Source organism: Poromitra crassiceps, assembly GCF_964638095.1.
Source record: "Poromitra crassiceps genome assembly, chromosome: 15".
Taxonomy (NCBI): Eukaryota; Metazoa; Chordata; class Actinopteri; order Beryciformes; family Melamphaidae; genus Poromitra; species Poromitra crassiceps.
In genome coordinates this window covers 24,779,636-24,796,439 of record NC_139634.1, presented here as the reverse complement: position 1 = coordinate 24,796,439, position 16,804 = coordinate 24,779,636, and the positions used below count along the sequence as shown (strand labels likewise).

Here is a 16,804-nt window from a genome sequence, read left to right as displayed (position 1 = left end):
CACACACACACACACACACACACACACACACACACACACACACACGCACACACACACACACACACACACAGAGAGAGACAGAGAGAGAGAGAGAGAGAGAGAGAGCAATTTCAGCCAAAACGACAGATGTAGACATCATGATATTTCTTGACATTTTGGCAAAATCTGCGGGGAGCTAGGTTTCATTATTGTATTTCTATGTGCTTTTTGTGTGTTGTTGGTAATTTTGTTTCTGGTTTTTGTCTGTATGGAATAAAAAGGATAAAATAACACATTACAGTCAAAATAGACCCACCCTCCGTCACGCTTACATTGTCAATAAAGGTTGTGGATAATACCCTGATCGCCCGGCGATGTCACCCTGATCACCCAGCGATGTCACCCTGATTGCCAAGCGATGTCGCTTGCTAACTGTTTTCCCCGAGTACATGGCTGTGGTGAATTACAAGACCCATCTCTGCCCTCCACTAAGACCACAGGATGACAACTGTGTCAGTCTCACACGTAAACAGACAGACAGGGAGGCCGACGAGGAGAAAGAGACTGAGAGAGACACACACATAGAGCGAGAGAGACATACAGACAGACAGAGACAGAGACAGACAGAAAGAGAGAGACAGAGAGAGAGGGACAGAGACATAGAGAGAGACAGACAGCCACAAAGACAGACAGAGAGCGACACAAAGAGAGAGACAGAGAGAGAGGGACAGAGACATAGAGAGAGACAGACAGACAGACAGCCATACAGACAGACAGACAGACAGAGAGAGACACAAAGAGAGAGAGACAGAGAGAGAGGGACAGAGACATAGAGAGAGACAGACAGCCATAAAGACAGACAGAGAGAGACACAAAGAGAGAGACAGAGAGAGAGGGACAGAGACATAGAGAGAGACAGACAGACAGACAGAGAGAGACACAAAGAGAGAGACAGAGAGAGAGGGACAGAGACATAGAGAGAGACAGAGAGACAGACAGACAGACAGACAGACAATGTCAGAGAGTGAGGCAGAGATGGTAAGAGGCACTGACCCCTGTTTACTTTTAATGCCTGCTCTCATCTTAGCATTCCGCGCGGGGCAAACACAGAGTCTGGCTAATAACCTTCATGTGGTAATTGGTATGCAGAGGTCTGAAACAAATTACTGATCAGTGAGCTGTTACCACGGTGATAAGGTGAACCGCAGACCTCAGGAGGCAGTATGGGTGTGTGTGTGTGTGTGTGTGTGTGTGTGTGTGTGTGTGTGTGTGTGTGTGTGTGTGTGTGTGTGTGTGTGTGTGTGCGTGCGTGTGTGTGTGTTTGCATAGACTCTTAACATCCCACAAAGTGCGGGTCTCAAAATGGCGGTCCTGGTTGTGGTCATACAAATTCTCCAAGCAGCCCACTTTCTGGCCGAAGAACCACCCTACATGGAGGGCCTCGTTAAGGTTTATAGGTTATTGAACATTTGATTGACAACATTGCAAGTAGGCTACAATGTCCAAGTTTTCTCAAATCATTTCCCATTAACCCCTCTTTGCAATGTGATAAAAGTTTTTCAGTGAATTATGATGGCCTCACTGAATAATCTGCTGGTTATCCAATTTTAGCAGCAGAATTTGATGTCCTGGCATGGCACCTCCGTGCGTAATGACCTATCCAAAAGGAATTCCCCTGCACTGCGCTCCGCAGCGCGTGGAATAATGGTGCGCTCAAACGCAGCGGGGTATTTTTACGCTAAGAGGTGCTTTCCAGAGCTCTTAGTGCAAAGAATTGCGCACATGCCGACGATAGCAGTATGCCATCTGTGTCCCCGGATTTTGCGCAGACACGCCTGGTTTGGCATGTGGCACGCCTACCCCATGCACGCCCAGTATAATTATAACAGGCATAGAGGTATTTAGTGCAGCAGGGAGAATACAACTGCACTGAAGCACGCCCCTAATACCGCTTTTACAATGATAGGGCCCATTGTCTCTGTTAGGATCTCTACATCACCTTATTCTTCTGATGGATGATTTTGTATATTACATCATTTAGCAGACGCTTTTATCCAAAGTGACTTACAATATCACATTTTATCAACAGTAGTGAAATCAACTATGCAACCCAATCTATGACAGTTACAACCTTTTAAAGGAATAGAGTAGCACTTGTAGAAAGTAGTTTGAGAAGGAATTAGTAACATTAGGTGGATTTTTTTTGAGAAGAGAGAGAGAGATGTTCAAGAAGGGCCCAGGTGGAGCCTGAAAAGGTGTGTTTTTAGTCTTCGCCGAAAGATCGGCAGTGATTCGGCCGTCCTGACCGAAGGGGGGGATGCGTGACTTTTGAGCCCACGTAGCGATGGAGGAGCTAGGCATCCAGCAAGGGTGGAGGAGTGGAGGGAGTGGTGAGGTTTGGAACCTGACCATAGATTGTAGATACGGAAGAACTGTCTGGTGTACTACCCTGTAGGCCAGTACCAGTGTCTTGAATTTGATGCATGCCGAGATGGGAAGCCAGTGAAGGTCCCGGAAGAGGGGAGTGACATGAGAGAATTTAGGTTGGTTGAACACCAGACGGGCTGCAGCGTTCTGGATGAGTTGTAGCGGTCGGATGGCAGAGGCAGGTAGCCCGGACAGAAGAACGTTGCAGTAGTCCAGGCGGGAGATGACAAGTGACTGGACCAGAAGTTGTGTGTGTATGATGTCCACAAGATTGATGTATTACAGCATTAGTCTATCAGATATTATATGATTGTAAATAATTATGCCGGGTGCTTTTCTCTTCTTTTTTTATTATATTTTCTTGGTCTGGTGATATTGCATCTATTCTGCCTTGAGAGCTTGTGGTGATTGTCTGCTGCAACTGGGAATGAATGACAGCAGGTGCACCTTATCTGAACAGGTGAGCTGAAGAGCCACGCCCATGTGGGCCAATTAAATCAGTGGAAAGGGTTGATATTGGCAGTATTGGACCACTGCATATTTCCCAACTCTTTGGCTGACATTACTGTATTTCAGATGCTCTCTGGGGCCCAATTGTGAAGCTAAAGTGAAGATGCTGATATCATATGAAACTAGAAGACTGAAGGCATCCATTGGCACCAACCATTTCATGCTAGCTTGTCGGCAAGGGGGCTAAATAACTGCAAATGTTGGCTAAATCTTGGCCAGGGAAAAACTGGCATGACCATTTTCAAAGGAGTCTCTTGATCTCTCACCTCAAGATATCCGAGAATGAGAATGGGTTCTATGGGTACCCATGAGTCTCCCCTTTACAGACGTGCCCACTTTATGCTAATCCCATGCACTTTTTTTGCAAAGAACCATTCACTTTTTTTGCATGCAGTATAAATGTGTTATTTTTGCCTATACTATTTGAATATGTCTGTATGCTATTCTATAAATACTCTAAATAAATCATCAATAAATTATAGATTGAATGGGGACATTATTACCATATAAACACTAAAGCCCTGTACTAATTGTGTTCTCCAACCTTTGAAATCTAAATTCCGTCCCTGCTGGGAGCTACGACCAGGCAGTTCTTTCTGGGAGAGAAAATTGAGCGTTCTTTGGATCAGAAAACAAGCGAGACGCAGTGGGAAATGTTGGCACCACACAGCCGCCAGCGGGAGAAAATACCGTCCGACACATCCACTGTGTCAACAACAACATCCACTGTGTCAACAAAACACAAAACAATCAATACGGTTAAAAAACAACTCAACAATGGAGGAGAGAGAGATGGACTGGTTATAGGGAGAGAGAGGATAAAATAGCACCATCCTGTCATCTCTCACCAATTTCCAGCAGTGTGAAAAACAACTTAAAAACAAATCTTAGCGGGACAGATTGGGTGTTTATCTGTCAATAGCCAGCCCACTCACCAAGATCAAATGTGGCATTGTACATTTTTAGAGTCCACAAATGTAAAATATGAACATTTATGAATGAAAATACATTGCATATCACATTTCTAGATATGTAACATTAACATCTTTTTTCTTTCTTTTTTCATTTGTGACATAGCATTACAAACAAAACAAAACAAAAGAGATTGACAGAGAAGATAAACAAGATAGACATAATAGCATCATAATTGCGTGTTTTATATTTTAATTAGTTAATATGATAATTACAGTTCACACATCCAGCGCCTGTCAGCAGTGTTACCTACAGTATAAGCTGCCCCTGTCTTTGTCTGTCTTGTTTTTCATACTGAACAGCTCATTCAGATGCAGCCAGGGATGCTCAGTTTGGCGATTCTCTCCTTTGCCAGACGAGCTAGAGCTGCTAGCAGCAGCAATATCAGAACCACATACATCCATTTAGCTATGGCTGTCAGCAGTGTCAAATGAAACTGAGATTTCTAATGTGACGATGGGGATCATTACAATTTGATCATCTACACCTGTTTAAATCAATTGACCAGGCTTGAGCACGATTAATTTAATTGGCCACTGCACTAACGAGCTACCAGTTTGGGCGCCCTATAAATGCGGAAGTGACTCTGCGCCTGTAAGTGAGCAGTCCCAATGCTACTGTGCTGTTTTCATAGTGCGCTGTGCAAAACAAAAATCTGAATTTACTCATTTACTCTGTGTACATTTAAAAGTACTCAAGTAGAATATATATTATTAAAATTACTCAAGTAAACTAAAATTATAGCATTATAAAAAGTACTGAAAAAAGTACAAATCATCAAAAAACTACTCAAGTACTTGTACGTGTACCACCTCACTATAAAGCCACCACCAGTGAAGAGAATACACTTAGATAGATACATTAGCATTTATTAAAGTAGCTCAAGTATACCCTCGCCACTGTCAAACTCAATTAGCACACAGAGAATAAGCCTGTGTTATTTTCCTGAATTGTGGAGGCAGCGGACGCTAAGCCATGCTATCAATTATCCTAATCAAACAAAGACTTAATGCACAGCAAATAATCTGTTTAAAGGCACTAAGCACGATAAGCTCTGATAACTCCGCCACAAAGCAACTGTATCCTATTTGCCAGCACCAAGGGTACTCAAAGTCAACAGAAAAAGTGCCGGTGGCCCTGGAGATGGATCAAACATGGAGAGATACACGCTGACAGTCGAGTCCCAAACCGAGGGGATGGGGCCTGAATATGAGAATGTGACTATTCATAACAGAATGTGAACTTGGCGTTGGCAGCATTCACACCAAATGCTGGAAATAGAACAAGTCCATCCACACAGAGCAGCTGGCTCGGGCCCGATTAGGAGTGAAAATGTCCTCCGGTGGTAAAAATGAGACGATTGTTGCTCATGCTGGCGGTGTGACTGGAGCTCGGGGTGTTAGTAGGAAGTTGTGGAGGGGACGTGTGGGCGGGTAAAGTACAGTTCTGTGTAGCTGTGTGAGACCTGTGTAGCCCGTACAGGTCTACCGGAATCGCAGTGCGAAGAGGCAGGTAGGGATGCAGGAAACATCCTTGAAACATCAAATTCAAAGCACTTTTCAAGGACTTTCCAGGCCCAATTCCATCAAATTCAAGGCCCCAACACAGGATCAACGTTAATGACTGTTACAACACTGAGCTGAGCATGTTTATAATGACAACTAGCAGCTTTACACAAGCTCACAGACAACTATTAAAGAGAGAGAGAGAGAGGCTTGAACGTGTGAACACTTCTCAACTGTGCTGTTAAACCCATCTACTAACTCTGCATTGAAGACCTATAGGGTGCCCTGGGATAGACCTTTGCCAGAGCACCCTATGGAGAAGTGTATTGGTCTTGGGCAGGGCTCAGTGACCATATAACTCTCTGCAAGATCGTTCTATCAAAACATAGGGAACCTGGAGGGTATGGGACAGACAGGGAACTCAGTTTTGGGCTGAAACCAGATTGGGAAACAGTATGGTCCAATTTAAATAGTACCTCCAAAAACCTCGGGCATCAATTTATACATTTTAAGATGACTCACAGAGCTTATGCCACACTTGTTAACATTTTAAGATGAAACTAGTTGCTAGTCCTCCTAATTGTACTTACTGCCAGGCTCAGTTTCAATATGTTTTGGGAATGCCCACTGATCAGATAAGTATTTTTCCCCCTGGAAACTGTCAGTTACTAGGAACTACAATACTGCCTAATCCCTCCCTCTGTCTGCTTAATGATGACTCATCTCTATTTCTCAACTTAAACCAGCATAGGCTAATTGTTGGCAGGCCTTACAGCAGTGAAAAAGACCATACTAACACTGTGATTTAATCCCAATATCATGTTAATTCACCACTGAATAGCATCCTACCACAATATAGCATCTCTTGAGGGTACAACAGCATGACTCAATAGAGCCAACAACACTACCATGCAGGCATGGTCAAATATAGCTACAGCCATAAGGGACTACTTCAAAAGAAGAGTCTCCCACCTCCCACATTCCCCCTATGACTAGTAATATATCTCCCACACTCCCCCTATGACTAGTAATATATCTCCCACATTCCCCCTATGACTAGTAATATATCTCCCACACTCCCCCTATGACTAGTAATATATCTCCCACACTCCCCCTATGACTAGTAATATATCTCCCACACTCCCCCTATAACCAGTAATATATCTCCCACACTCCCCCTATAACCAGTAATATATCTCCCACACTCCCCCTATAACCAGTAATATATCTCCCACACTCCCCCTATAACCAGTAATATATCTCCCACACTCCCCCTATAACCAGTAATATATCTCCCACATTCCCCCTATAACCAGTAATATATCTCCCACACTCCCCCTATAACCAGTAATATATCTCCCACACTCCCCCTATAACCAGTAATATATATCCCACACTCCCCCTATAACCAGTAATATATATCCCACACTCCCCCTATAACCAGTAATATATATCCCACACTCTCCCTATAACCAGTAATATATCTCCCACACTCCCCCTATAACCAGTAATATATCTCCCACACTCCCCCTATAACCAGTAATATATCTCCCACACTCCCCCTATAACTAGTAATATATCTCCCACACTCCCCCTATAACTAGTAATATATCTCCCACACTCCCCCTATGACTAGTAATATATCTCCCACACTCCACCTATAACTAGTAATATATCTCCCACACTCCACCTATGACTAGTAATATATCTCCCACACTCCACCTATGACTAGTAATATATCTCCCACACTCCCCCTATAATATATCTCCCACACTCCACCTATGACTAGTAATATATCTCCCACACTCCCCCTATGACTAGTAATATATCTCCCACACTCCCCCTATGACTAGTAATATATCTCCCACACTCTCGCATAACTAGTAATATATCTCCCACACACTCCCCTATAACTAGTAATATCATCCCCCACACTCCCCCTATAACCAGTAATATCAGACATCCCCATCTCCCACACTCCCTCTATAACCAGTAATAGCATAAATTCATTTTTTAAAATTTAATGTGATTTTCAGGGGGAGGAATAAGTATTAAAAGTGGTACTCGTTTGTGAAGATTATCCTGCTGAACATAAATTACCACTCCCATAAACTTTTGATAACCACAGACCTTATTTCATGCAGTTAAGCAAAATCCCCATTCTAAAATCCCATAGCCTTTTCCCCTGATGACCCAACATGGCGGCGATTTCTGGTTAAGCCTACAAAAATGCATCATCCCTGCAGTACTCTATGGCAGAATGTGGTGAGGCTAGGACAGAGAGAGTCTGGCCAAAAGAGGGAGGGGAGGAAAGCAGCATCCAGGAACTTGCAAATAAATTAATGAGTTAATTTCATGAGCCAATGAATCGGCTGTTTTGTTCCCATTCCGAGCGCCCGGGCGCGCGGGGGGGGGGTCTCATTAAAACGCCCATCACGTCTCGTCACGCGGGTCCCCTCGCACAGAGTGACCAGGCTCGCAGGGGGAGGGGGTCCCCTCGCACAGAGTGACCAGGCTCGCAGGGGGAGGGGGTCCCCTCGCACAGAGTGACCAGGCTCGCAGGGGGAGGGGGTCCCCTCGCACAGAGTGACCAGGCTCGCAGGGGGAGGGGGTCCCCTCGCACAGAGTGACCAGGCTCGCAGGGGGAGGGGGTCCCCTCCCACAGAGTGACCAGGCTCGCAGGGGGAGGGGGTCCCCTCCCACAGAGTGACCAGGCTTGCAGGGGGAGGGGGTCCCCTCGCACAGAGTGACCAGGCTCGCAGGGGGAGGGGGTCCCCTCGCACAGAGTGACCAGGCTTGCAGGGGGAGAGGGGGAGGGGGTCCCCTCACACAGAGTGACCAGGCTTGCAGGAGGAGGGGGTCCCCTCGCACAGAGTGACCAGGCTTGCAGGGGGAGGGGGTCCCCTCCCACAGAGTGACCAGGCTCGCAGGGGGAGGGGGTCCCCTCGCACAGAGTGACCAGGCTCGCAGGGGGAGGGGGTCCCCTCGCACAGAGTGACCAGGCTCGCAGGGGGAGGGGGTCCCCTCACACAGAGTGACCAGGCTCGCAGGGGGAGGGGGTCCCCCATTAACACCGCGCATATTTACAAAACAGCACAACACAATAAGGAGGGATTCATTTCTCGTCAGGGATGACACAAAAGCGAACCCCTCTCTCTCCCTCTCTGTGTCTCTCGCTCTTTCTCTCTCTCTGTCACTCATTATCTCTCTCTCTCTCTCTGTCTCTCTCTCTCAAGTTGAGAGATGTCTTTGCCACAGCCAGCGTTTGGAAGAGAGAGAACAACAGTCATATGGATAGATGTAGTAGAGTCATCTGTAGGCTAGGTATGTACAGAAAATGAATTGGAAATTCAAGAGAAATGTTTATATAATGCATTACACTTTAAAGTCCCTGGAAACCAGAAATATTTCTTTATTATTTAGCATTTTGAGTTCATCACATCACAGGATCCTATGTTAATAAGCCACCAGCCGAATTTGAACGATGATGAACGTCGCAAAGTATATAAATTTAGGTTTGACAGCCATGGCAAAACTCATGAGATTTCATTATTTTTTAGAGTGTACTTTCTCCCGCGGACTGTGTGGGCGTGTCCAGTCTACAGCAGGGAAATTTCTGTCTCTCGGAGAGCGCGAGAGAGAGGGGGGGAGGGAAACGGAGAAAGAAAGAAAGAGAGATGAGTGCACACACCGTGTGTGTGTGTGTGTGTGTGTGTGTGTGTGTGTGTGTGTGTGTGTGTGTGTGTTCGCGCGTTGCTCCGCGGCTCTGAGAGGAAGAGATCTCTGTCCATTCTTTGCCCCCACAGCGTGTCTGTCTCCCACTCTGTGTGCTCTCTCTCTCTCTCTCTCTCTCTCTCCTCTCTCTCTCTCTCTCTCTCTCCTCTCTCTCTCTCTCTCTCTCTCTCTCTCTCTCTCTCTCTCTCTCCTCTCTCTCTCTCTCTCTCTCTCTCTCTCTCCCCTCTCTCTCTCTCTCTCTCTCTCTCTCTCTCTCTCTCTCTCTCTCTCTCTCTCTCTCTCTCTCTCTCTCTCTCTCTCTCTCTCTCTCGGGACTAGTGAGAGAGAGAGAGAGAGAACAGCATAGCGCTCGACACAGCCTGGTGACGCGAAGTTACTCACACACACACACACACACAGAGTAGGGCGAGTTGCGCGCATGTACAAAGGTTATATAGAGCTTATGACGTCATAAGCTCCTGCATTTTAGCACCTCACGCACTGCTCTCTTCAATGAGGAAGTACTTTGTAGAATCTTGTAGAAAAGTGTCGATTTTAAGGCTTTGGGTTGAAAGTAATGTATAATAATTTCTGAGGCAGACAGTTACTAACATAAGACCCTAAATAACATAGTTAGAACGTTTTTGTGGATTTTGGTTTCCAGGGACTTTAATCATGTTATGTTCCACCGAATAAATCAACTGTCTGTAGATTAAGTCGATGGAAATTAGACTAAAACACTAAAACAATTCCGATGACTAAAATATGACTAAAACTAAATGGGACATTAGTCAAAAGACTATGGCTAAATTAAATCAACATTTGCTGTCCAAATGAACAGTGTGAAAGCCAGAGGCCACAGACAGAATCAGAATGTGTCAAACTAGTGGATCAGCATAAAACCATCTTGTGGGACACACTGGGACACACGCCCCCTCTTTCAAAACAGAGTGTAACTTTCCCAGCAGCAGCCGAGAGAGGTTCAGCACCAGAGAGGCAGACAGCGAACTCATAAGCAAAGCCCTGCACTACACAAGCCCTATACAACCAGGGGTGGAGTGGTGAATGCAGAGGTGGGTAAACTATCCAAGGTGAGTAGTTTACCCCCGTGTTTCCCCTCATTGATCGATACCGCTGATGTGAAAATAGATTAGTAAAATCTCTGCCTCATTTCAAAGAGGAGGGTAAACTGCGTTTACTTGGGTTTACCCTCCACTACGCCCCTGCATATGTCATCAAGCAATCGATTCCCCCTTTGAAATGGGCTTCTCCCACATCAAGGAAAGCAGATGTGATGCACGCACACACACACACACACACACACACACACACACACACACACGCACGCACGCACGCACGCACGCACACACACACACACACACACACACACACACACACACACACACACACACACACACACACACACACACACACACACACACACACACACACACACACACACACACACACACACATACACACACACACACACACACACACACAGACACACACACACACACACACACACACACACACACATACACACACACACACACACACACACACACACACAGACACACACACTCTCTGGCTCTTACCGGAAGAGTGTCCTCGGTGGGTGGCATCGTGGTCGCTGTCCCCCTGCTCGCTGTCCCCGTGCCCGCTGTCTTTAGAGCTGACCAGGTCTGCCTCCTGGAACGCTGAGCTGCAATATTGCATCACCAGTGTTGGAGTGGATTACTGTCATTTAACTACTTTTTTGCAGTAACTACTAATTTAACTAATTACTTTTTCAAATTTAGTAACTCAATTACAATTACTGAAATGTAAATGGGCTAGTTACTAGTTACTTTAGGATGTGAAAATAGCAGACAACTTCAGAGTTGTCTGCTACTACAGCCAGAGCCCCAGAGGCTAATGACCTTGAGTAGGCTATAAGCCCCAGAGGCTAAAAACCTTGAGTAGGCTATAAGCCCCAGAGGCGAATGACCTTGAGTTGGTTATAAGCCTTGGAAGCTACTGACCTAGATTAGACTATAAGCTCCAGGGGCTAATGACCTTCAGTAGGCTATAAGCCCCAGAGGCTAATGACCTTGAGTAGGCTATAGGCACCAGAGGCTAATCAATTTGAGTAAGCCATAGAGGCTAATGACCTTGAGTAGGCTATAAGCCCCCAAGGCTAATGACCTTGAGTAGGCTATAAGCTTCCCCAATAAGCAAAAGTATCCCATGCAGCTACAATAGTAGATAAATAGACAGTATGTCTTGTCCCACACTGTGCCACAGCAACACTAAAATAATGTGTGCATTAACAAGACAATCAAAGAAGTAAGGCAAATATTACTTTTCCTAGTAACTAATTACTTTTATTATGTAATCATTTAAAGTAATTAAATTGCTTTTTGAGAGAAGTAACTAGTAACTGTAACTAATTACATACTTTTCAGTAACTCGGCCAACACTGTACATCACACACTTCGCCTTGCATTTACACGCTTTCCAATAACATGCCTGACCTAGCAGTTACCCAGTTATTTGATGTGATTGTTTATGCACAGACAGCCTCTTCCTAATCCTCCAGATCCCATCTCGTCCTCTTCCCCATCACAGTAATTAGCGTTATCAGCAGGCTATCAGACTAATGCTGTTAGAGCAGTGGTTCTCAATGCGGGGTCTGGGGACCGCCAGTGGTCATGGAGGGGGTTCCCAAGGGTCCCCACCACATTTCTGAGTTGTTAAACTCCAACATTTTTTTTTTTTTACAAGAGGTTAACACATTTAGAGAATGAAGATGAATGACTGTTTTGATCATAGTTTCTCTGTTATCTCTCTACCTACAGTACCATAGAGATAGTCTGGACAAAATCATATCTGACAATAGAAATGTCCCACAGGAATGAGTCCTAAAAGCCAGAAGAACTTCCTGGTTCCCTTGTCTGGAAGTCAATGGGATTTTATATGGGGATTTTGGTGAAATGTCTGAAAGGTCTAATGGTTAACAAAGGTTTATGAAACTGAGACCTTTGTGTTCAGCAAGATAAATTAACACCACTGTTATGACTTTTGAAGCAATTTCTGGCGATCACATTTACGCTTCAGAAATCATCAATGTGAAGATTATCTTGCTGAACACAAATGTCTCAGTTTCATAAACTTTTGTTAACCACAGACATTATTTCAGACATCTAACAAAAATCCCCATACAAACACACATTGACTTCCAGATGAGGGAACTCAGCGTGAGGCTAAATTCCAGGTTGGCCTACAGAAATAATATGTCATCCCTGCAGTACTATAGCTTACTGCAGCCATTCACAACCTGTGGGCCCACTGTTGGGCCACAAATGTATTGCAAGTGGGCTGCCAAATCATTTGCAAAACATTACAATCTTAGTGATTTATTATTATTATTATTACTACTACTACTACTACTACTACTACTGATGATGATGATGATGATGATGATGATGATAATAATTATATTATTACTACTACTATGTACAAGAATGCATTTCTCCATTATTTAATTTCTAATCAATTATTTGATAATTAGCCTATTGCAGACAGCCCCTCCCTTTTAGTTTCTGATTTCTGTGTGGTGCTGATGGACAGCTCCTGTTATCATTAAAATAAAAATCACACCCAGGCATTGAAGTAAGCGGTGCAGATTTGCAGGTCCGATCCTTCTCCTCCACCCCCCTGTCCCCACTCTTTGACACTGTGTGTGTGTGTGTGTGTGTGTGTGTGTGTGTGTGTGTGTGTGTGTGTGTGTGTGTGTGTGTGTGTGTGTGTGGCAAAAGTCTCGCGAATGAGGAAATGAATTCTCCATTGATTTGAACGGCTATCAACCTTGAGACAAGATATGCTCTCTCTCTCTCTCTCTCTCTCTCTCTCTCTCTCTCTCTCTGGGGGAGTTGCCTAGGCTAACTCTCGTCCACATACATCTCGTGCTCACACATCCCGTGCTTACATCTCATACTAGTAACACAATATTCACTTATAGAAGCAGCTGTAACGCTTAAAAAGTGCTCTGATAATTCATTATTTCACCTCCATACTGTTTATGGTCGGATGTGGGCCGCGGACACTTTTGAGATTTTCAAGTGGGCCATGAGTCAGAAACGATTGGGAACCGCTGGACTACTGTATAGTAAACAATGCTGTAGGGCTCTATCTTCCCACTGGCCTTAGGCGCTAAACTGGCGTTAAACGCAAAAAAACACGCTTTACCCCTGCCTCGGGAAGATAGCAGCATGTTTTTAGTAGGGATGGGCATTTCTAGCAAAAACACTATTCGAAATTCGCTGGCCAAATTCGAATTTAATTCGAAATTCGAAAATAAAAATAAAAATGTAAAAAAAATTAAAAATGTAATTTTTTTTTTTTTTTTTTGTGAGTGAAATGTTGCATTGTCTCCCCTGATTCTAAGTCTACGGCTTCATTAATTAATATAAAAAGCTTCTGCTGTGGATTTTTAGCTCAAACAAGCATTGCACCACTGAAGTAAAGAACATGTTACATGACATTGACATTTTCGAAAATAAAAAACAGTTTTGACAATCATGAGTGGTTCATTAAATATTTAGTAGGCTCAGGTCTGAGTGCCAAAGGGGTGCCAAAGTCACCCCCTCTCCCTCTTCATGGGATTTCATCCGCCATTCATTTTTCCATAAACCTTGCTTAAAATGCTTATAAAAATTGTTTTACTTGCTCAAACCAAGCGATTTGACTATACTTAGAATCAGGGGAGACAATGCAACATTTCACTAAAAAAAAAAAAAAAAAAAAAAAAAAAATTTTTTTTTTAATTTCGAATTTCAATAATAAAAGTCGACCTTGATAATAACAACGATTATTCGAAAATTCGAAATTCGATGCCCATCCCTAGTTTTTAGGCCCCGAAATGCGCTTTACGCCGAAGAGGCGTGGCGCAGTGCCAGAATAGGCCAGAATGGGCGTTTCGGCCTTAAATACCGCCCTAACGCTATCTTCCCCCCTGGCGTTAATTTAGCGTTTAGCGCTTTTCAAAACCAGGCCTTATTCAGTGTGCCGGAAATATTAATGTGCGTAATTGCGCGCAGCTCTCCTCTGCCATCTCACTCTCTCTCCCCCTCTCTCTCTCTCTCTCATTCGTTTACTGCACTTCTCCATTGAGCACAGTGTGAATAATTCTACGCTTAAAAGGCGTGGTTATAATGCTTAACGCCGCGCGTAGTGCCGACACGAGAATAGGCAGTGTGCCGGTCCACGCCCACTAATATGGGCTGCGCCTGGCGCTAAGCGCTAATGTAAGGCCAGCGGGACGATAGAGCCCGTACTCTATTAGGGGTCCTTTATATGAAAACGGTTGAGAATCAGTGTGATAGAGTGAAGTAGGACTTCACAGACGTGGATTACACAATGTAATAGCAGAGATGCCGATTGCAAGGCTGACGTCTGTGTGTGTGTGTGTGTGTGTGTGTGTGTGTGTGTGTGTGTGTGTGTGTGTGTGTGTGTGTGTGTGTGTGTGTGTGTGTGTGTGCGTGCGTGCGTGCGTGTGTGTGTCCATATTTACCTGTTGACACGCCTCGGTCTGTCAACGAGGTAGCCGAGTTCAGCTCGCTGGTGTTTGGTCTGAAAGACAAGGGGATGTTTTTTTTACATAACCCCATTAGCATAGAGCAAAACAACAACAACAACAACAACAACAACAACACTTCAGCGAGCCAGCCAGGAGTGATGCATCCCACACTGTGCCTGTTCATGTTAGGTATGAAATGAACATGAGTCGTGAGGCTAGCACTTTCTATTAAGGTACACATACTCACCATGAACTAGCAATTAGCATGCAGATTGGTAGCATATTGGCTGTTCAGTAAAGTTATGTCATTTTCTGAACTTACCAGACTGTTCTAGCTGTTCTATTATTTGCCTTTACCCACTTAGTCATTATATCCACATTGCTGATGATTATTTATCAAAAAAACTCATTGTGTCAATATTTTGTGAAAGCACAATCACCCCTAAAATATTGTCACAATGTCGATATTGAGGTTTTGGTCAAAAATATTGTGATAGTTATTAGTCATTATAAAGCACTTTAATGTTCGCTCCAAGAAAAAGCAATGTAAAAATATTTCTTGTATTTTTTTTTATGTTATCAGGGCCCTAATATAATAACAAGAATTCAAAACCAACAAATGTCAGCATGTTTGTTAGATAGTTAAAAGAAATCATACTTATGAAATTATTTTGGCATAACACTAAATGTAACATATTAACAACAATGCATGATCAGAAGTGTTTTTATTCCATAGAAAATAGTCTATTTTAAACATGCTCTACCAAACGGTTGAGTTGCCACACCATATAATCTTTTTTACCATGAATTGACAACTCAACCGTTTGGCAGAGCAGTTTAAAAATAGTATTTGACCCTTATAAGACTTTTTTTTGTTGCAGCAAGTGACATAATTCTGTCGAAAAAACTAAGCTTACATTTGAAAATTCAACCAAAATGAGTCCACATGTCAGGAGTGATTTCTTCTCCTGCATCTCCGCTGCGGGCATACTGCATTCATGCGTAATTGCGCAGCGTACTGAGAGCCGGCGATGAGTGATGCTGCTCTATTTGAAGTTGAATTTCGTTCCACCAGCACGCATTTTATTAATCAGCTATTTTCTATTCGTTTCTATTAATATATATACATCGAATCCCACCAATTTAGCCCGTCATTTTCCCCTTGGCGGACATAAAGACACATGCTTCCGTCACTGTCTGCTTGATGGGGAGAGGGTGTCTCTCTCTCTCTCCCCCGACGAGGGAAGTGGAGAGGGCTATTGCGGTGCTATTAAATGTATAATGGTTGGAAAAGATCAACATTTGCCTTTTATTTTCGCCTACCCTCTCCTACCTAAAGTAATCTAATGTTACACCACAGACCTGTATGGTCGGGAATTATGTAGCCTAATAAAACCATGACAAACGAATTCTCATTTTTAAATCAAGGTGTGTTTTTTCTGCAATGTAGGCAATAGTTGAAAATCAACATGGCATTCCGAGGAGAGAAGAGTGTGTGCAGGCGCGAGTGGAGTGACATCCATGCCGTGCGTAAATGGATCCAATCAAGGATTTCCTGCACTGCACGGAGATGTGGAGACTCAGGCGTACGTCTGCGTTTGCGCTAAGACCAGTTATTTCCTGGTGTTAAAATTGAGAGCACCCAAGGCGATTTTTTTCTAACACATTGCGCTGGAACGCCTATTTTGGAACGGGCAACTCCCAAACCTCTCTTTGCGCTCGCCACATACCGACGGTATCTTCGCCACAGCGCTAAATGACACTTGCGCAAGACACATGATAGGCTAGAGGCCCACCGACACGCCTGGGCCACGCCTACACCTGTGTCATCACGGTGGAGGCAGACGATAGCAATAAGAGGCGCGCAAACGCAGCGCAAAGGCAGCGCAAACGATAGTGCCATACAACGATAGGGCCCTTACTGTTAAAAAGCAGCGTGACCTCTAGTGGCACTTTTTAGCATAGCATACCTCAACCGAGTGGTAGAGATGGCTCAATAAGGTTGAGTTAAGTTCACCACATTTTCCAATAAGAAATAGTGACTCAAATGTGCTCTACCAAATGGTTGAGGAGACTATTGCCTTATTCTGCACAATCATATTCTACAATATACCATTAACTAAGAGTTTCCCCTCAC

The 16,804-nt window shown here is 44.1% G+C and overlaps 1 protein-coding gene across 2 annotated transcripts in view; it reads right to left on the bottom strand.

Annotated features, from left to right (window-relative positions):
* Positions 1 to 16,804, bottom strand: part of pcdh10b (protocadherin 10b) — a gene marked incomplete at its 5' end in the record, with an annotated part of 40,209 nt that overhangs the window by 13,045 nt on the left and 10,360 nt on the right. For both annotated transcript variants that reach the window (XM_083652290.1, XM_083652289.1), the window contains 2 exons: positions 10,706 to 10,812; positions 14,662 to 14,720. In XM_083652290.1, coding sequence (XP_083508416.1) covers positions 10,706 to 10,812; positions 14,662 to 14,720 — 166 coding nt within the window. The remainder of the gene's footprint in view (positions 1 to 10,705; positions 10,813 to 14,661; positions 14,721 to 16,804) is intronic.